The 22,331-nt window shown below is 45.3% G+C and overlaps 1 protein-coding gene across 1 annotated transcript in view; it reads left to right on the forward strand.

Moving 5' to 3' along the window:
• CDH4 (cadherin 4) overlaps positions 1-22,331 on the forward strand; it is a 1,230,390-nt gene that overhangs the window by 1,103,840 nt on the left and 104,219 nt on the right. The window contains exon 8 of the mRNA XM_084854314.1: positions 14,260-14,397. Within this exon, the coding sequence (XP_084710440.1) occupies positions 14,260-14,397 (138 nt within the window). The remainder of the gene's footprint in view (positions 1-14,259; positions 14,398-22,331) is intronic.

The raw sequence follows: 22,331 nt of genomic DNA on the forward strand, positions 1-22,331 counted from the left end.
ATGCACCAAAGAGAGAGATCACGCCCTGCAGCGTTTCATCAGTGAAAACAGGGACACACCGATGAATGTGCAGGGGATGTGGTCAGGTAACCTATGGGTGTGGCCTACAATTCAACTACAAGCATGCCACAGAGGGCAAGCAGACAATGACATACGTGCACAGCAAGTGATCTCAGATGACCAAAGCAGGGAAGCAGTGGTGTAAGGGTACATTTTGAGGTGCAAGCACTCATCGTGACAGTCCCTGTAGCCACGCCCCCAAGGAGAGGCCAACAATGCCGACAGCTGTGTTGGTCCATATCAGTAAACCAGTTCTAGTGGCCCTGGACCTCCTGAACTTGCCCACCTCTCCGCTAGACCTCATCATACTCCTGCTAACACCATTTGGTACTTGACAGAGCTTAAAAGCCCTAATCTTGCTGAACACTGATCAAACCATATCCATGCTCTAGTCACGTCCAGACTGGACTACTGTAATGTGCTATACATGGGGCTGCCTTTGAAGATGGTTCAGAAACTTCAGCTTGTGCAGAATGTGGCTGCCCGAGTATTGGTGGGGGCGAGGCGATTCGATCACATAATGCCTATACTGCACCAGCTGCACTGGTTACCGTTGCATTTCTGAACCCAATTCAAAGTGCTGGTTTTGACCTTTAAAGCCTTAAATGGTTTAGGACCAAGTTATGTGAAAGACCATCTTCACCCATATCCGCCTGCCAGCACTTTAAGATCAGAAAGAGAGAGGCCCTTCTCATTTGCCCACCTGTGAGAGCAGTCAGGTGGGTGATCACACATGAGAGGGCCTTCTCTGCAGTGGCCCCACACCTTTGGGACAAGCTGCCATCTCAGCTCCTCCATGCTCCATCATTGCAGACTTTTAAGAAGGCCTTGAAAACATATTATTTTACCTTGGCCTTCACATGTTATGACTGCTATTGTTGTTGTCACTGCTGTTAACATTGCTGGTTTTATTGTTGGCTTTTATAGTTGTTATGTTTTTATTACTTTTAATATTTTAACTGTTTTTATGTATTTTATTGCTGAAAGCCACCTTGGGAGGGCTTCTGCCCTGAAAGGCAGCCAAGACATATTATAAATAAACAAACAAACAAACCCTAGCCATGCCAGACCCATCCCTACTGATCTGTAGCCCTGCTTATATAAAGATCCAGTTTTTCAAGACCCAGCCCATGCTGGGAGGCAAACAGCATGTTCTGAGGCCCCTAGGACCTGGTGTGCTCCCAGCTATCTCATCAGGAACACGACAGGGCTACAAACTTTGCTGTGACCTCTAGGTATCCATGACTAGAGGTTCCGGCAAAGTTTGTAGCCCCATCATGTTCCTGATGAGAGATATAGCCACCCCCAGCCTTGGCCTGATCCTGAAAGCATTTATGTTATTTTATACATAGATGTTTCTTCTGTATGCGTGTTTTGAGATGTTTGCAGGAGACCTTGCTTTGTTCTCCAGATTTCTAATGTAAACACTCTGAATGATCAAATGGCACTTCCACAGCCAAGGTTTGAAAATGCATGTATACCATGAAAAAAGAAAAATGAATTGATTCCTTGTGAAACTCAAATTGATATTTACACATCACTGTTCAGCAGCCCATAATTTAAGCGCTAAACCCTAGACTGCAGAAAAAGAAATCTAAAACATTACAAACAAAGCTTAAATCTATCTTTTAAACGACCACGGAATTGTGTTAAAAAGATTATTTAGGAGTTAGACTTTATGGCATCAAGGGCAAGATAAGTACCTAAGATAGATCGAAATGTCATATATTGAACAGCTGTCCTTTTGTAAGCACCGCACAAGAAATCATAAATTGTAAATCAGATAGATTATTTTATGTTGAATTCACATCCATCCTGACGCTTTGATGCCAATCCCCAGCGCAGCTGATGTTGGGGGTGGAAAAGGGATCATCTCTGATACCGTACAAATGTGTTTTAGTATTTGTTATTTTCTTCTTGTGACTCTGCAGCAATCCTGCCTGTTAAACAATGTTAGATAAAAATCCATTTGCTGTGGGGTTGGAAAGAGAATAGATAAATTTACTTAATATAAATAGTGAGATACAATATGCTGATACGTTTAAGAAAAGGAGAGAACATGTGTAAGAGATGTAGAACATGTATTAATTGCTCTAGTCTAGGTGATAAAAGTTCAGGGCTTCTTTCAATCATAATCCAACCCTGCTTTCTTATGACAAATGTAGATAAAATTCTTTATCAGCCTTTCCCAACCTGGTGCCCTCCAGAGGTTTTGGACTACAACTCCCAGGATTCCAGAACATTGGCCATGCTAGCTGGGGCTGTTAGGAGTTGAAGCCCAAAACATCTGGAGGGTACCAGGTTGGGGTTTAGGTTGTTCTTCTAGACCATGGATGGGCAACAGATGGATTTCTAGAACATAAAAATGGTTGGACAGCAGAACAAGTTGTCCACAGGGATGACATTTCATATGCCAGTGAGGTAGGTATGATGAGGAAGATTCTTATAGCAGTGGTGGAGGAGAGAAACCTGATCTGGAGACAAGTAGCAAGGGACTTCCCTCTTAACTCTGCAGCTATTTGTAAAGGAAATAGAATTTGCTTGTTTGTTTGTTTTAACTTGTGCATCTCACTCTTCCATCTTAACGTGATGTCCAAGGCAGCTTGCAACTACGGATGTCCATCTTTTGAACATCCAGCCTTTTGGGGGCCCAACGAATTCCTGTTGCACACCAGGCTCAGCTTGCATTTGTGAGCCGAGCCATGGGTTTTTCCTAAAATCTGAGAACTTTTGGGGGGGAGGGCCTCTTATAAATAGAAAGTTGTGCAAATTGCATATGCAATTTATGTAATTTGCACAAGTTGCCATCGCAATTTGTGAAAATTACACAACTTAAAGCCACAATTTGTGCAACTCACTATTTACAAGGGAAACACACACATGCACCCAAAAAATCCTCAGGCTGGCCCGACTCAATACAGGTTGAGTCGGGCCAGCTCACGGGGAAGTGAGCTGGAATCTGGGGGGCCAAGCTGCTGAAAGCTCTGCAAACTCCACCCCCAAGATGGATTCCTCCAGCATCCCTACTTGCAACATCATTCATTGAAAAGTCAACAAGTAACAATGAAATCATAAAAACCCTAACAATAGCAGTGCTACTTGTTGAAGGAAATGCTGCTGAATGCTAAGCTGGTGAATGGAGAAACAACAGCAATTCAGAACCTGGTCCTGGAAGAACATGTTGACCTGGCCTGTTTCATGGAGATCTAGTTGGACAAGCCAGGGACAGGGATGTGAATCTCTCCATGTTTTGCCCTTCTGAGGGGGTGGACAGGTGGAGTCACACTGGTTTATCACAATTTTGTCCTCCTTACCAGGTGCCCCATCTAACAACCTTTGTGTTTGAAGTGTGCATATCAGAAGGTGGGTGTTCGGGACAGAATAGGGATTCAGTTGGTGCACTTTTCACCCTGCTGTCCAACTGTCTCTCTTTTGAACTAGCCTGGATAATCTCAAGAAGTGGTGATGGAGTCCCCCTGGCTTGTCATGCTGGGGGACTTCAGAAGTGAAGTGCCTCAAGAATTCATGTAAGAATTCATGTCAAGAATTCATGTCAAGAATTCCTTGACATGAAGAATTCATGAAGAATTCATGTCAAGAATTCCTGTCAGAAGTGCCTCAAGAATTCATGGCTATTCCATGGTGGCAACTGTGGGTCTGTTTCAATTGGCTTGTGGCCCACACATTCACCAGGACACACCCTTGATCTGTTGTCTGTGGTGGGTGGTACGTATGATGGTGATCTGGGTGTGGTGGACCTTTCTATAGTTTCATTGTCAAGGACAGACCTCTGTTTGGTTGTGTTTACGTTTACTGGGATTCTGAGCCTCTGTGGGGATGGGAGACTAATTTAAGTGGACAGTCCCAGGGGGTTGATGGATACGAATGGTTTCCTAACAGCTCTTGGGGATTTTGAACAACTGATTCTGTTGAAGCTCTGGTCAACCTCAGGAATCGGGAAATGGCCCAGGGGGTTCATAACAATCACCCCGAGTGCCCTCTCCCACTTAGTAGAGCCAAATGAGCCCTCTGATTTTTAGGGGGATAAAAGAAGTGGCATGAAAGCTAGAGCAACTTTGGCACAAGACTCAGAATGAGGCTGACTTAACATGGGCTAGAGACCATTTGAAGGCTTATTCCATGGCACTGACAGTGGTGAAGTGTGATTTCTCAGCCACCATAGCATCTTCCCAGAGTAGTCCAATGGAACCTTGTCAGGTGATAGAGAGCTTGTTATATATTTGTCCGCGGGATAATAATGAAGATTACGTGATAGCCCATTGTGACCAATTTGCAAGACACTTTGCAGATATAGTTGCTTATATTGATGCCAGCTTAGTTGCCATAGTTAGTACAAGTCCAGTCGATGTAACCATGGCTCCTGCTTCTCCAATTATAATCAATACTGTATACAGCCTGAGGATGTGGGCAGGATCCTTGGAGAGGTGAGACTTATCACTTGTTTGCTCAACCCTTGCCCTTCTTAGCTTATAAAGGGAAAGGGTTGAGGGAGGGACCATGGCTCAGTGGTAGAGCACCTGCTTTGCACACAGAAGGTCCCAGGTTCAAGACCTAGCATCCTCAGGTAGGGCTGGAAAAATCCCTGCCTGAATCCCTGGAGAGCTGCTGCCAGTCACTGTTGATAATACTGAGTTCAATGGACTCTGACTCAGTCTGTGTTTCTAAAGGTTGTCAGGAGGTGGAAACTAGCTGAGTGGGTAAGGGCAGTTTACAAGAGGGTGTGGTTGCAGTGTGCCTCAGAAGACCCTTCCTGAATCCCGCCATACTGGATAGTTTCTACTCAGCATCCAATATTCCATTCTTGGGCAAGGTGCTTGTCCACGTGATAGCCTTTTAGCTCCAGGTGTTCCTGGAAGAGGCAGGTTATCTAGATCCATTTAAGTCTGGCTTCATGCCTTGTTATGGGATGGAGACAGCTTTGATTGCCTTGGTGGATAATCTTCTGTGCCAGGAACTGGACAGGAGGATCTGCACCAAGAAATGCGGAGCAGAATCAGCGTACCTTGTTGGCTGTGCTGGAGCACTCTGCAGCTTTCGGTGCCACTCACTATGGTGTCCTTCTGGACCACCTGGCTGGATGGGACTTGTGTGCAGAACATGTTGCCTCTGAATACACTGGTATTATGAACTTGAGTTATACTTGAGTGTTTGCAAAACGTGGGCCTCGGTCCTTTCTCTCACATGCATTAATAACTATATGATAGCAAAGGCAGGGGGACTTTCCCAAAGAAATGCTGTGACAAATTGTGCAGACACATGGAAATGGTAATTTTCTGAGTGGCTCAATAAAATCAGCTTAATATGCAAGCATGAAAAAGTTAGTGTTCAGTGAGGGGGGAACTTCCAAATTTCCCACATATTGGGACATGCCTCACTGGTGATTTAATTAGAGATAACTGTAAAGGCTTATCTAAAATTACTCTCCCTTATGAATCCAGGCTGTAGACATTGAAATAAAATAGGATTTGAAGGCTAATATTGTACAGACCACCTCCTATTTTTCATTGCCTCCCAAAATATTGGGGTAGTTTGTTTTTCAGGAACATCTGTAAGTCCCCAAGCAAATAAACAAGCTGTTTTTGTTTTATTTTCCTTTAGCCCCATAGCTCCGCTTTGGGCTCAAATCGCACTACACTGCCAACTTCAGCAGGATGTGCTAATTCATATATGACCCATGTTCCTAAACCATAAAGCTCAGGACCATAGGAGCATAGGAACATAGGATGTTTATACTGAGTCAGATCCTTGGTCCATCTAGCCCAGTGTTCTCGACACTGACTGGCAGCTATGGCTCTCCAGGGTTTCAGGCAGGAATTTTTCCAGCCCTACTTGGAGATGCCAGGAATTGAACCTGGGACCTTCTGCATGTGGTCTACCACTGAGACCCACAGATCTCAAAATCAAGAAATGCTACTAAACTAATGGTCAGCAACTGACAGCCCCTAGGCCAGTGCTCTTCAACATTTTTATTAATGACCTGGAGGAGGAGGTGCAGGGAATGCTGATCACATTTACAGATGACACCAAATTGGGCGGGATAGATAGATAATACTTTGGAAGACAGAAACAACATTCAAAGTGATCCTGATAGGCTGGAGCACTGGGCAGAAAACAACAGAATATTTAATAGGGATACATGCCAAGTTCTGCACCTAGGAAAGGAGGGAGCAATAACCTTACATATTCTCTTATTTTCATCTCCAGAGTGCAATGAGAATTACAGGAGAACATTTGAACATTGGGACAGAGAGTTTGGAGAGCAAGCTGCTGTAAGGGAGAACTCCCCTTCACTCTCTACCTTTAGAGTGTGTGTTTGTGTTGACACCTGCTCTTATTGAAAGACGCAGATGTCTTAACTTGCTACACTGCATGGATAAATGTGTAAATAAATAGCTGGTAATGTTAGCGAGAGAATCTTCTGTGAATGACCTAGATTTATTTATTTTTAAAGGAGAGGAGGGGGAAAGAAAAATGGCAAGATGACATTTTTTTAAAAAAAAGAACATTACACAGAGACTTTCCGATTTCTTATCATGGGTCTGCTGTCAGATGCTTTTTCAGTTGAAACATTCTGTGTAGAACTGAGATACCAAACAAGCAAAAGTCGGGATGGGTGGGTTGAATAGAATAGTTCATGATGTGACTAGCAATATGATCTTATGCATGTTTATTTTATTTATTTATTTATTAAATTTATTAATCGCCCATCTGACTGGTCACCCAGCCACTCTGGGCGATGTACAACCCACCATAAAACAATTTAAAACAATAAAATTTTACCATAATTTTTTTTTTTTAATACCCTAACCCACCCCAAATGCCTGCCTGAACAACCACGTTTTTAATGCACGACGGAAGCTCATTAAAGAGGGGGCATGACGGAGTTCCCTAGGGAGGGAGTTCCACAGAGTGGGGGCCACCACAGAGAAGGCCCTCTCCCTCGTCCCCACCAGTCTAGCTGTCCTAGCTGTTTACTTGGAAGCAATCCCTACTGAATTCAATGGCGCTTACTATACCTATTAATTAGGTATAGGATTGCAGCCTATTACAGCAGTCTTCAAGCACCTTACCCCAACAAGGCTTTCTGAATGTTATATGGGCTTTGCTAGAGTAAGCGCTCAGAGAACTGTATCAGAAAGATTTTCGTAGCCTAGCATGCCCTTCTCTTGCAGTTCAGCTTTCAGGTTCAGATTAAAGTTTGCATATCAACATCACAAGTTTCCAAATTACTTTTGACACAGAAACCATGCCACTTTTATAATGCCCTAGCTAAAGGCAAGACAATGAAGCAAGAGCAGCAAATGGCTCTGACAGTCCCAGGTTGTTCCAGTTGATAAATCTATAAGTGATGATCTCTGAGCCCAGTGACAGGGCAGAGTCTGAAGGCATAGGAGGCAGCCACCTTGCTGAAGCTAAGCTGGTCTGGGTCTGGTCAGTGCTTGGATGGGAGACCACCTGGGAACCACATGTAGCCACCTTGAATTCCACGATGGAAGAAAGGTGGGATATAAATGTAATTAATTAATTAATACTTTGCGGGGGTCATGCTGCAAACAAATTCGAATTTTTTAAAAACTTCCAAGTTCAAATGGAAGGAAGCAGCCACACAGGAAGTCTGCTTGATGTCTTGGTTCTTTGATGCAAAGGAAGGAAAGGTGATTTCCCCCACTTTTCTATTATAGATACTGAGCCCCATAAATAGTTCTTACCAAGGCAGCAGCTGTGCCATTGAATACACAAAGGGCCCCATCACACGGGCGGAGAATTCCACATCAATGCTGGTTCTTTTCCCATCCAATATCATTGCAAGACTGGGATATTCTCTTTAAATGGCTGTCCCCATTGCGTTATTTTTCATTTATTTCCTTCTCACGGGGGGGGGGGGGTGATGCCACTCAGAGGCATTGCCACCTTTCCACAAAGAAGCATTATACATGCTCAGGGTGTAATGGTAATTCCTCCCTTGTTCCTGCCCCCTTCCCTCTCCTTGCACTTTACTGGTAGATGGGGACTCACATGCAGACAACCCCCCCCCCACACACACACACACACCAATCTCCCCAGGCCCCCCGCCCCCCGTTCAGTGTTTTTGACAACCTCTGCCATTTACTCAGCCGTTTACTTGCTGGCAATACATAGCAGGGGGGTGTCCTGGCAGGTCGGAAGGCTGGCACACCCCTCTTTCGACCTGCCACTCTGAAGCCTTGTTCAGAACGCTGCAGACCGAAAATAGCAAGGACCCAAACTGGCGCAGGAAGGAGACACACCCCACAGCCCGTCATCACCACCTTTGCCATCATGACTGCACCCCCAACAACCCAAAACAACCGCCCACAGCCGCCAACACACTGCAGTTCATTCATGCTAGGGGAGAAATACACGGGGAGGTCATGGCTCTCCATTTGTGTATATCTGGGAAAATACCACATTTTTTCTGTTTGAGGAAAACATGGGAGAGGTGGATGGAAATGGTGGGATAATGACTGGATGACGATGATGATGTCATTAATGGACCCACACAATTCAGTGAGTGGCCAATCATAAACGTGCAATAAACTGGAAGTGTAGAGATGCCCGAGCTTTTCTATTGCTTACCTCACTATCTATCAGAATATTGACTGTAAGAACTGAAATATTGTCTCAGTGCAGGAGTCCCCTTTGGGTCAGTGGGCACACCTGGAATTTTGAGAGAGTGTCATGAGCACTTACAAAATGGCTGACATGGGGGAGTAGCTTGGCCATGCATAAAATGGCTGCCATGGTGGGCATGGCCAGTCACAAAATACTAATTTGCCAGAAGGCAAACTGGTGAGGGTAAAAGAAAAGTAACTTGCCCAAGAACCGAAGTAAAAGGCAGCAGTGTTGTCTGAGCTGCAAAACACAACCCCACTCTTTTGAAACCTAAATAAGGATGGTACTGGAGGACAGCACTTCACTTTGGAGCATGCCAGCCTCCCAGTTGAAGAAAATGGGAGGGATAGGAAGCCTGCCAGGCACCACATAGGAGATCCCAACCTTAGGGCACAATCCAATGCATGTTTAGACAGAAAAAAGTCATACAACTCCCAGCATTCCCCAGCCAGCCAGTCCAATAACCAGCCCTTAGTGGATTAAAGCAAAGATCCATTTAGGGCTCAATCCTTTGCATGTTTAGACAGAAAAAAAGGCCTACAACTCCCAGCATGCCCCAGCCAGCCATGCTGCCTGGGGCATGCTGGGAGCTGCAGGCCTTTTTTTCTGTCTAAACATGCATAGGATTGCACCTTCAATCTACCATTCTGTATTAGAAGTGGTAGGCCAGAAGCCTTTGGTTGCTTATGGGAAGGGCATGAAAATGGCCTTTCACTTATTGCATTTCCATACCGTCCAATAACCAAAGCTGTCTGGGTGGTTTACAAAGATGCTTTTCCTTGGTGTTATTCCTGATGTTCAGAGGTACACTGGCTCTGCGCATGGAAGTTCCATCAAGCTATCATAACTAATAGCCGTGATCTGTTAGACAATGGCTATTAGAGGTTATCCACAAATGCAGACCCAAATATGGGAAACCCAGGACGCTAGCTGGATTTGTATATCTTGTGACACACCAAACTGAACACATCCAATTGGCTATGTGATAAATCCCCTGGGTTTGGTTTGATGTTGTATGTTTTATTTGTTGCGTTGCCAAGCAGGCAGCAAAAACAGGTGCATTAGTCTTTTCGTGGGCCAATATTCTTAGCAGGTAGCTGCCCTTGGCTTGATGGCTCACAAGTTGTGCTGGTCTAGCTTATGCCAATAGACTTGCAAAAATAAATGTGCTTCATTGAGTGACTTTGTGGTGATTCCATAAGAGGGCATTTGCGAGATGCCAAAGAGCGTAGGCCTCCTGCATTTTGAATAGTAGTGTAGAAGGGAGACAAGCTACACCTGTTGAAATTCTCTCTTCTTGACACAGCTCTTAAAGCTACAGGAGCCCTCCCCTCTTTTGCATCTGTCCACCCTGGTGGATCTCCAGTTGCATGTTTCAAAAATAAAATTTGCCTTGTTCGTTCCTAGTCATGTGTGGCTGATGATGCCAGTCAATAGCAGATGGGGCATCCTGACTCTCAGAGGATTGGATCATCAGTGATTCCTAATAAAGGAGGCACTTTCAGATGATAAGACCAATAAGTCATTTGTCACAGCAAGGTTCTCTTCCCTTCTTAAATCTCTGCATCGATATTACCTGCTCATGTAATGGATTTTCATCTGCCTAAGTGAACTCACTGAGCAGGTATTGCTGGTATTTATGGTTATTTGTCTGATAAGGTTAGTGATCTCTCTTCTCCCTGTTTATTTTGGTGTTTCTATTACAAGAGGAAAATAGCACCTGCTGTATCACAGAAAAGTAAAATACCACCACTAACACTGCTGCAATCCTATATCTAACTACCTGGAAGTAACACAATAGAACTCAGGAGGACTTGCTTCTGAGTAGATTTGTATAGGATCACACTGTTAAAGTTTCTCTTCACCGCCCAGCATTACTATTCATCACATTTCAATCTACCATTCCTTTAAGGGAGCCTAGGACTGCATACATGGGGGTTATCTCCACAACAGCTGTGTTAAGTAGGGTTAGTTTGACAGATAGTGGCTTATGCGTGCTTAGTTTCATTATATAAGGGCACAATCCTATGGCTGCTAGACAGTGTCTAGACGGCCATAGGATTTTTCAGTTTCCAGAAACCTGACTCCCTGCCCCCTGCCCCCTGCCCCCACTGCCTCATAGGTGGCGTGGTTCGTCCCTGGCTCTGCGCTCGTAAAAGCAGTATGGAGCGGGAGAAAAGAGGGCATTCCTGGGGACAGGGAGGGGAGGAAACCACAGAAGCACTGTTAAGATGCTTCCTATGTGCCATCTGGCCTCCCCACCCCCCACTCTGCTCTGATGCGCCCTAGCTAGACAGCTGAAATCGGCTGTCCAGCTGCAATTGCAGGGTGGCCAGACCACGGAGAAGATCCCCTCCGCACTCTGCCTGCCCTGCATTGACTAGGTGGCCACCTCTGAGTTTGGAGGCAGCCGACTATCCCATAGGATTGAGCCCTAAGTCATTTCAAAAAATGTTCATCCTAAGGTTCCACTCTCTTCAGTGGAAGTTGTTTTGCCCTCTTTGCAAGAGAGTGACAAATAGTCAATGTCTGAAAGCCAAGGAGAGAACTGTATGTTCCAATAATATGGGGCTGCCATACATAATGGCAGTCCTGATTCAACTCCTGCTGCACAAAATGGCAGCCCTGGTTCAACTTCTCCTTCACTGTAGTGCAGCGTTCCCCAACCTGGTCACCTCCAGATAGTTTGGAGTTCAGGTCCCATCAGGCCCATCCAGTATGGCCAATGGCCAGGAATCCTGGGAGGTTTTGTACAATATAGCTGGAGGGCAAGAGGCTGGGGAAGGCTGCTGTAATGTATAATAAAACTTCCCTGCATTCTGCTGTTATCACACAGTGCATCTTTACCACTGCTCCACATTAGTGGCTCCTGCAATTATTTTACTGCATATTATACAGAGGGGGAGAGCCCAACAGGGGGCTGCCCCATCTGGCAAGAACCCTGCATTGATTGTAACATGCAGTTCCGTTCCAGGTCACATGAGCTAGTGAGAATGTGGTTTTGCACATGCACCACAGACTTTGACAACCACAGCAGTGGGGCGGGGGAGACAGGGGCCCCTTTCCCAGCTCAAGGGGAGGTGGGTGTTCCAAGTGGCTGGCGGTTGCTTTCATCACTGAAGGAACTTTACCTGTGGCTGTGGCCAGCTGCACCCCTGTCGCCATAGTGGAAGGAATGCAACTGGCCTCCTGGCCAGTCCTGGTGTCCCGCAAGAGGATGAGAGGGGCAAGAATGCTGCACTTGCTTCATAAGTGAGAGGGAGATGGCCAGTGAGGAAGGAGTTCCATTCCCTCATCTGTTTGTGAAGGACCAGGGATTAGCAGGAAGGAGGAGGAGAAGGGTGCTGTAAACCCTCACCACTTCTCCCTCTCTCTCAGAACAAGGGTGGATCAACTGGTGCTACAGAAAGGCTGCTCTCTCTCTCTCTCTCTCTCTCTCTCTCTCTCTCTTTCTCTCTCTCCTGCTCCTGTGTGAGCCGGCATCAAGGGTAGGCATGTTTGGGCACCTCCTGAGGGCCCACACCACAGCAGGAGCCCACTGATAAGGGCCCCCTGGACTTGCTCCCCTTCACCGTTGCACCCTGCTTGTTCACCCGCCTCTCACTCTGGCCCAGACAACAGTGGTGGTGAGAAGGAGGAGCAGGAGATGTCACTGCCTACTAGCTCACTGGATCTCTGCCTGTCCAGCAAGCAAGTAGAAGCAATGATGAGGGAGAGGAAGAGGAGCAATGGCAGCTGGGGACAATGGTGGTGAGAAGGCGGACTCACGGAGGGAGGGGCCCCACGGAGGGTGTCTTGAGAGTGAACAAGGCCCCTTAAAAACCTGGAGCCAGAAGTGAGCTGTGGTTTCGAGCTGAGGTTTGCAGGGGCTGCCTGCCCCCGCTCCAGTGGCTTACACCCTGGCAAACAGGGCAACCCGGTATTCAGCCCTCAAGTGCTTCAGCCTAGGGAAATCTGGGCCATCTCCTAGTTTCTTGGTGCAAACAGAACTCTGGCACTGTACAGAAAGGCTGTCTATAGAGCTGGCTAAAGAGGAGAAGGAATTACAACTCAAGTCCCTGTAGGCTGTAGGTTCAAGCCAAGGGGTTGCACATGTGGAGCAATTCCTGCTCCCTTCCAATGAAACCTGTTTCCATGGTTGCTCTTGGAGGACTGGGGAGATTATAGCATTATAGAATTACTATACAGTTTATAGATAATGAACTAGTCAGTATCTTGGGACTAAGGACAGCTGCACGTGCTCTGATAAACATGGGTCTTCCACTTGAAACCCTCACCACCAGCAAGCCATTGGCTCAGCATTTTGAGTGCAAACGTGCCTTCTTTAAAAAGTAGGGGGCAGGGGAGAGAGAGAAGGTGAACATGCTGTTTACAGCATTGTTATTCTCCCTGTGACAAATCTAACCCCATGAATTGCACACAGGCATGGCATAGTCCAAATGGTTACTTTACCACTCTTCCTTTAGCAATGCCAGGTTTTTGTGGGATTCTCCATTCATCATTGGGAAGGTCTCTGTGAGCAGATTTCGCCCAAGGCATTTTGCTGCCTTTGGGGAAGGACAAGATGGCACCCCTTTCCATTCCATGTTCAGATGCTAAGCAGACTGGCAGTTGACTCTTACCTTGACACTGGTGATGGGTCAGTGTCTTATACTACACCCGAGGGCAAAAGGCTAGCTTAGGGGCGCAGGGCAGGATAAATGGGAAACACAGGTCTGTCCTCCAACATCTCCCCATCTCTCCCCATCCCTAGCATCTATCACCTGGGGCTGCTGCCTCATCCTGTCTAATGGTAGGGCTGGCTCTGTGAGAACCATCCAGTGGCCAGTTCTCTCAGGTACAGTCCTTCACTATGCCCAGCTCTGCGAAAAACCTTCAGACCATCTACACTGCAGGAAAATGAATGAAGACTATATTCCCTACCCCCACCCTCTTGCAGAGTAAGTTTTGTCTGACCACACTTGAGACAGAAGACAACTGCAAGCTTTAAACAGGACCTTTACTTAATATTAACAGGCATCTTGTTACATTTAAAACAGGCAAAGTAAGTAGGCAAAAGCAAAACCAAAACCAGTACCCCAATTTCCTACATGCATCAACTATTCAGTCGCCTTGTAAACAGTTATTTTCCCCTCCACACAGTGGGTTTTAACTAATGGTTATTGCTTATTCCAATATACCCACCCAAGTGTCATGGGACTTGCCGCACTTCTGGGATTCATGTAACCACAGCTTGCATGTTTCACCTTATATACAACCCTATTTCTTTTGTACAATTCCCATTTGAGCCAGCAATATATGATTGCATCATTTACTGTGGGGTGAGATGGAGACATACAAAGAATAGTGTGGAGTGTGTGTGTGTGTGTGTGTGTGTGTGTTTTTGTCTGGGCACTTCTGTGTTTACAATATAAAGAGTTTTTCCTAAGAAAACTTTTTGCAATAGGGTTATATCTCAATGGGTTTTATTAAAGTTGCAGGTATGAAGAGAAGGAAAAAATATTTCACATCATGTATTCTTGTCCCTTTTGTTGTTTCCCCTTCCAGAAAGTTCAGCAGTACACAGTCATCGTTCAGGCCACAGATATGGAAGGAAATCTTAACTACGGTCTCTCAAACACAGCAACGGCAATCATTATGGTGACAGATGTGAATGACAACCCACCCGAATTCACTGCCAGCACAGTAAGTATCAAAACATCAGGGCAATGATGTATGGACATGTGACGTGTTTGTAATTCATGGACATTTGATATGGCTCGTCTCCGTTTGCTGGTTTGGCAGATAGAAAGAACTTGATAGATAACTGTGTAACAAAGACTTTCAGCAAATAAAAATGGGGGGTGCAAAAAAATGATTCATGAATAAGCTCAGCTATCTGGGTACAAGTTTGTTCTGAAGTACTGAGAAAATGGCAGAAAAACGAAGCTTCCTCTCCATGACCCAGAGTTGCTCTCCCTCTTCCTTTTGGGGTGTTTTTACACAAAACATCAATACCATCCTTGATCTGTTCTTTGGCACTATTTGTATGCATGTCTGAATCTTCCTAATGCAAGACAGAAAAAGTCCATTTTAAAATTCTAACTAGCATGGGTTTTACTTTGCATCACACTGACATGAAGGTATCAAAAAGTGAGTAAACGAGAGGTGGGCAGACCTCTTCTGTTGCCTTCCAGAAATATTATGATAGACTAGGAAGGGTGTTTTTTTTCCAGATCTCTACCCGAACGACCTGAAACAGAGAACAGCTTCTGATAGGCATGAAGATGCCCTAGTACTACTTTGATACAGAGGCCTTCTTGCACATGCCTGGTGAGGCCTAGCGAAGCTTGGAAGCCTCCAAACCTTGACAGTACCTACAACAGTCTGGTCATCTGGCCTACAGAGGTTCTCCATCTGGCTTGCAGGGCCACCTTCAATTCCTCTAGAGAGCAGAGTTTGGCTTCCAATGCCCCTGCCCCAGACAAATCCCCTCTGGAGAAATCCCCATGGTTATCTCTGATCTGAGATAACAGTAGGGATGTGGGTGGTGGGGGACTCAGCCAATGCTGGGATGAGTTGCTGCTCTTCCCAGCACCATCTGTTCGCATGGTGTGCACTTCCCACATGGACCCAGCATGTGCTGCACAAAGCCAGAGACTTGGCAGGCACTGGGAGGATCAACCATTCTTCCCAGCTCTAGCCAAGTCCATTTCTCAGTGCTGAGAGAGGTACAGAACTCTCTCAACATGGAGAAAAGCAAAATGGGTGGAGCAGGGCAATGACATCCGTGGGCATGGCTGAACCCACTGTCATCTGCCCACAGGGACCCAGTGGGAGGCAGTTCAGTCCCCCACCTAAAACTGGTTGCTTACCCATGGGTTAGGCAATAAGGGCAGTATCCAACGGTGTCATTCCACAAACTCAAATAACGCTAGTGGAGCTCTGCTGAATCTTTCCATTGCTCAAGGGGTTGTGCATTGCACTTGCGCAAAATGGTTGTGCAAGCAGTTGTGCAAGCAACTGCACAACCCAGTGTGCAACCGCTTGTGCAACCCATCATGCAACCAGTTGCACAAGTGTAATGCGCAATGGGGTGCACAAGTGTAATACGCAACCCATTGCACAAGTGTAATACACAAGCGTAATGTACAACTGCTTGTGCAAATGTAACTTTAGTTGGATTCTCCTCTTGCATGTAGTTAGGAACCTAGTTTCCACTAGGGCAACTTCATTTGCACTAGCAAAATAACACAGCTAGATACTGCCCTGGATATGGAACAAAACCTATCCCATGGGGTGAATTTATATAATCATATTTTTACCAGGATAATACACGAAACTGTGATTCCCGTCCCCCATCATTCTCTCACAGCTACGCTTTCTTGTGAATGTTGTAAATAGCTTATTTTTGAAGAAGCAAATAAATCTGAGTGTGTGTGGCTGAGTGCCTTCACTAGAAAATATGTGGGGAGCTGTGGGGAATTTTTTGAAGAGAGCTGTACAGGCACCACACGGTGACACATTCTTATTTTTATTACTTATTCATTTAATCAATTTATAGAGCCTGTATCTAAAAAGGCATATTCAAGTGGTTTACAACATAAAAAAATTAAAATACAAAGCAGGAACAGGGCTGTGACTGTATAATACACTTTGACTGATTGAAGTAAAAAACATCCACAGTTAAAACATTTAAAAACAGAAAATACAAAAATCTCAGTTGAAAACCTTTAAAATAAAATTTTTAAAAAACACCGTCAGTTAAAACATTTAGGGCACAATTCTATGCATGTTTAGACAGAAAAAATGCCCTACAACTCCTCCCCAGCCTGCATGGCTGGCTGGGGAATGCTGGGAACTGTAGGACTTTTTTCTGTCTAAATATGCATAGGATTGAGCCTTTAACATCAGAGAACTAACAGTCAAGAAACTGGGCAACACGATCAGCCAGGAAATGCATGGGTGAAAAGGTAGGTCTTTAACAGGTGCCTAAAACAGGACCCAGTTGGTCCCTCCCACATTGCAAGGGATAGGGCATTCCAGGAAGTGGATGCCATCACAGAGAAAGCCCGCTTCTGTGTTGCCGCGAGGTGGCAATCTGCAGGTTGTGGCACAACCAACAAAGCCAGTTATGCCTTGAGATCCCCCAGGTACAACAGAGGCCTGTGTTAGACTGAGACCCTTATGCTTGAAATGAGTAATTGGTGGACAGAGACCAAGAGCAAGAGATTGAGGCCATGTTTTATAGCCCAGCTACGATGTGAAGGAGTGTGTTTCTGGACCCTGTCACCACTGTTGTCACAACATTTTGTGCCTTAGGGTTGCTGTCTTACAAGCTGAACCCTTGTAGCTGACCCTTTAATAGCAGTTTCTTCTTCAAGGATGAGCATGTTTAGCTCCATGCCATTAAAAGCTTCCTCTGCTGATTTCTGTATGGCAAGCCTTGCTTAAAGGCACAGGAGCAGGCGAGGCACTGTTGTTTTTCTGACCATTTGGCAACCCTATTGTGTCTTCTTTGCAAGATTTCTTTGCCAACCCCTGGTATAGTGTGATAGCATAATAGTTAATCCAACCCTGTCCTGTAGATTTTTTTATTTATTTTCTCCCCTACTTCACAACCCTGTGAAGAAGGTTAGGCTGAGAGACAGTGACTAGCCTACATTTACCTAGTGAGCTTCATGGATATAACTGAAGATTTGAACCTGGGTCTCCCGAGTTCTTCTCTTGTACTCTAACCACTACATGATTCTGCCTCTTACCTCACAGTATGAGAGCCTTGCATTTGTCTTCATGACAGGTGATTGCAGACTGGGGATGGACACATCTGTCCATTTTTATTTCTCTGACTTTCTCATTTTTCCAATCTTAAGTTTCTTTTGTCCTGTTTCTGTACCTGTGATTTGGGGGGATGGGGGGGGAAATCCCATGAAAATTTGTATGCATTTCCATACACATTACTCCTAACATATGCCTTATTGTACATGATTGCCTAATACTCACTTTTTTAAACATGCATTTTTGTAAATTGTTTTCACTAATATATGGATTTTTTGTGCACACCTCCCTCTAAAGTATACATTTTTGTACACATCTATTGATTGGAGAACTGCATCAGAAAATTTGAACAAGTGTCAATTCTGAAGGATACCCGTTTGGGTTCATGTCTTGGTTTGGGAAGTGTGAATCAGCTTGATTTGCATTGAAATGTGTACCGAATACACTTCTTCCCCATTCTTAATGCACAGGACACTGTAGGACTTGCTGTTCACAGCAATCTAGTGACATGGTGAACCCTTTAAGCTGTCAGGGGTGTGTGTGTGGGGTGGGGGGAATCTTCCCTTTTTTTTCACCTTCATTTGAGTGAAAAGTGGTGACATCTAGTGGCTGAGGTTTTAAACTCACATTTGAAAAGCTCCTACCCAAACAAATACTTGTTTCGTGAGTAAAGGCAATGATACGTGGAGTTTCAAGCAACTACCAACTGCCTTGTGCCGATATCTATGCTTTGAGTGGCTGTTTGAATGTGTTGCGGGTTTCTGTGCATTTCTTTTGCAAAGACATTTCACTCTTGTCAGTAGTGAACTGACTCTATGTAATCAGTTCAGTGGCATTGCTATCTGCCAAAGGCCATGGCAAACGGCTAAAATCACCAACAGTCTACAGAATTAAAACAGAGTCAACCCATACCAAACTTACCAACATATTTCTAGCAGTCATTTCATGGCATGACATGAGCATAAATAAAGGATTTTCCTTTCCCAGAGAATAAAACTAAATCTCATTCAAACAGAAGCAATCCAATGATAATGTTATTATCATTACAGCAGAATATTCAGAATAAACTGCACTCATGTTGTAGCTCAGGGATGGGCAGCTTGTGGCTTTCCAGATGTTTTGGACTGCAGCACCCATCAGCTCTAGCCAGCACAGCCGATGGTGAGGGATGATAAGAATTGTAGGCCAAAACATCTGGAGGGCTACACAATGCCCACCCCTGTTCTAGCCACAGTTAATGCAAAGGACACTACCCAGTAGATGCTTCTTTTGTCCTTCCCATTGAGCAAAAGATGGTGGTTTTGAATATCCATTTCAAGCTTCTTGTCTGATCCACTGGAGTTGGTACTTTGCTTTGCTTTCTGATGGAAAGGACAGTGGAAGAGAAAATGGAGCAAATGCTGTGCTACCTCAGCTGCGCAGATACAGAGCCTTAGGGGTAAACTACACATTACACCTGCTGCCATGTGTAATGAAGCCCCAACATCCCCTTTTCTATGCTGACCACAATCAGGCAGTACCAGACAACGTCATAGTAGTCTTCAAATAACATAAGGGTTGTCACATAGAAGAGGGCAAAGACTTGTTCCCTGCTGCCCCAGGGGGCAGGACTAGAGCTAACAGGCATTAAGTTACAGGACAGTAGGGTTTAGTTGAACATTAGGAAAAACTTTTAATGTTGGAGGAGCAGTTGAACAATGGTATCAAAGACCTAGCAGGGTGGTGGGCTCTCCTTCGCTGGAGGTCTTCAAGCAGCAGCTGGACAGCCATCAGCTGGAGATGTTCTAATTCTGGATTGCCTGCATTGAGAAGTGGGCTGGGTTGCAATAGATAGCTTACAAGGACCCTTTCAGGTCCATGATTTCAATTGGAAAATGGATGCTAAATGGTTCCCCTGGCAGTCAGTTTCCTCAACTGCTTTTATCCCACCAGTGTTCTAGATCCATGTTCGATTAACAAGCAAATCCTGGAACCCTGTAAGGGGAAACAGCTGGAAGTTTGGTGGGGAGTAGTTGGCAGGGAAAGGGTTAAGCGAATCCTTCCCCTTCAGCTCTTCTTCGCAGCAAAACTTCCCCCCTCCCCTGTTGAGGGTTCTTTGCAAGGGAGAAGGAATTCTCAAGGCTTAATTTCACGTAGCTGCACTATAACATATCACTTGCCCCTTAGAGAATAGTCCAAACCATTACAGCATCCTTCCCATTTAACCATTTTAGAAGGAGAGGCTTTGGGAGTCTGCATTCAAGTGTCTCCTGAGCGTTAAGAGAACTCACATGTGTACAGTCCCAGAAGGCATTAAGTTCACCAAGACATCTGTCCCTAGAATCCAGCTAAACAGATCAGAAAACTGCAGCCTTCCCCCTGAGCAGGAATAAAGGACAACTCAACCATTCTTTGAGATTTGAGAACCAAGCAGAAAGTTTTTGCAAGGCCTAGAAACAGCTTTGCATTCTTCCCATTTCTCTTTTCCATAATTCAAACCGGAGGGTATTTTACAGTTATATAAACCACTGCTTTTTAGCAAAAGTGACCTTTAAAATAAATCAGCTCCCTGGTTATAGTCAGAAATCCATTTCAGGTGGGCACAAAAATAGAGCCTTGTTCTAGCAATATTAACAGTGCAGTCCTATGTGTGTCTCCTCAGAAGTAAGTAAGTGAATTTAATAGGGCTTACCAATGTGCCCCCAGACACCTTTCTTGGCACTTGCCAAGGTGCTTACCTCTCTCACTTATTTTTTAAAAATTAACCCATTTTCTTACCGGCAGCTGAGATTGCTGTGAAATAGGTTACTGTTGGTGCCAAAAACTGTGGCTTCAAAGGTGTTCTTTAGTATGTTGGAGCTCAGACCTCGCCTCTGCTTTGTGCTCAGTCTTTGGGGCAGGTTACTTGTCCTTTGCCACTCCTCCCATGGCAGCCATTTTGTGGTGGTGCCCAGGAGAGTTTCTCATGTGCCCATTTCCTACCCCTGATCTATACCAGCTCCAGGAAGGTGTAGCTGAAGGGACCAATCCAGGTCTCTCATGGATGGATGGAGCAACTTTGAATCCAGCAGATCCAGAAGCTGGATCCACCCCACCTCACTCTGGAACATCCCGGAGTATGCTTACTACTGCTGGTGGGAGTGCTGGGGCGGATGGAGCCCCCCACTAGCGGAACTCCACGCTACTGGAGGAAGGAGCCCCTGACCCATCCTAGCCTCCCCTCCCCCCAAATGGGCAGATCTGGGGGATAGGGCTGCTGTGCCCTACCCTGCTGTCCTATTCTCTCAAAATAATCAAGATGGTAAGCAATATAATAAAACTCATACAGCAACCTAGGTATTGTTACAAGAAACAAAACTGCAATTATTTTAAAGCAAACCAATAGTCAGGGAATCGTTTGAAACAACAGTAGCCAAACCCAATCTTATGAGGCAGGCAGCAATCAAAAATGCTTGATGGAAAAGAAAGGGCTTATTCTGTCCTGCCTTCTGAAAAGCAAGCAGAGGTGGGGTCAGGCAGGCTTCCCTCTGAATTCCCCTGGCATTTTGGCTGAGCCAGAAGCTTGATATTAGGTTCAAAATGTTGCTTTAGGAAATATTTGGTAGCAACTCTGAAGTGGAGAATAAGATGGTGTACAGGTGGGAGATCCCGGCAAGCAGGACTTGTAGAGTACAATCCTAATACATATATGCTCAAACATGAGCCCCATTGAGTCTGATGGGACATACTCCCAGATAGATGGTGAATAAGACTGCAACCTTCAAAACTCAGATATAATTTGCTGTGGGTAGACCAGAGAGAGAGGCAGAGTTCCAAGGGTCAGATCTAGACACACAGCAATCCATCAGAGTGGCCCAAGGAGAAGCTGTATCTTTTTATTAGCCCTAAAGTGGAGAACAAGATTTTGTACATAGAGTGGATGCTGGCATGCAGGGCTTTTAGCAGCCCAGTTAATTTTCTATGTGAGGACCCAAAGGGAAGATTGAATTCCAAGTATGAGGACCTGGCTGTCATATGCCACTTTTGGCTGCCCATGGAAGTAGCTCCATGTTGTTACAACATAATAACAACATAGCATATGTTGTTACCTCTGAAGTGGGAAAATGAGATAATGTACAAGTAGTGGATGATGCCACATAGGCCTTTCACAAACTCAGGTATTATATTTTGCTACACCTGAACAAGATAGACTGGTGTGATCCAAGTATGAGATCAGGACATGTAACTATTTCTGGCTACATACCAGAGTAGTACGTATCATTTAGGAACACAAGAGGTTCTCTTACCAGGTCTATTTCTCCATCTAGCCTAGTATCATTTACCCCAGCTTTCCCCAACCTGGTGCCTGCCAGATGTTCTGGACTTCAACTCCCACCAGCCCTAGCTAGCATGGGCAATGGTCAAGGATGCTGGAACCTGTAGTCCAAAACATCTGGAGAGCACCAGGTTGGAGATGGCTTGTTTACTCTAACTGGCAGACATATTCCAGGGTTTCAAGCAGCAATCCTGGTAGCTGATCCTGCTGGGATTGACCTGGGTTCTCCTGCACGTGCTCTGCCACTGCGCTGACACATGAAGCTTTTATTTTTGCTTTGCCTGGACCAGAGAAACAGATAGTCTTCCAAATAGGAATTCCTCACATGTTGCAATTCCTGACAGTAAACGAGACTGGCAGAAGTGCACCCTATATCGTTTTGTTCCTCTTGAAGTAGAGAATGAGATGATATATCAGCCTTCCCCAACCCGGTCCCTCCAGATGCGTTGGACTCCAACTCTCTTAATCTCCAGCCAACATGGCTGCTGGTTGAGGATGCTGGAAGTTGTAGTCCAACATATCTAGAGGGCACCAGGTTGAGGTAGGCTGATATGTAGGGGAAGCACAG

This window comes from Heloderma suspectum, chromosome 4 (genome assembly GCF_057233095.1).
Source record: "Heloderma suspectum isolate Gila_16-S chromosome 4, 16-S_ref, whole genome shotgun sequence".
NCBI lineage: Eukaryota > Metazoa > Chordata > Lepidosauria > Squamata > Helodermatidae > Heloderma > Heloderma suspectum.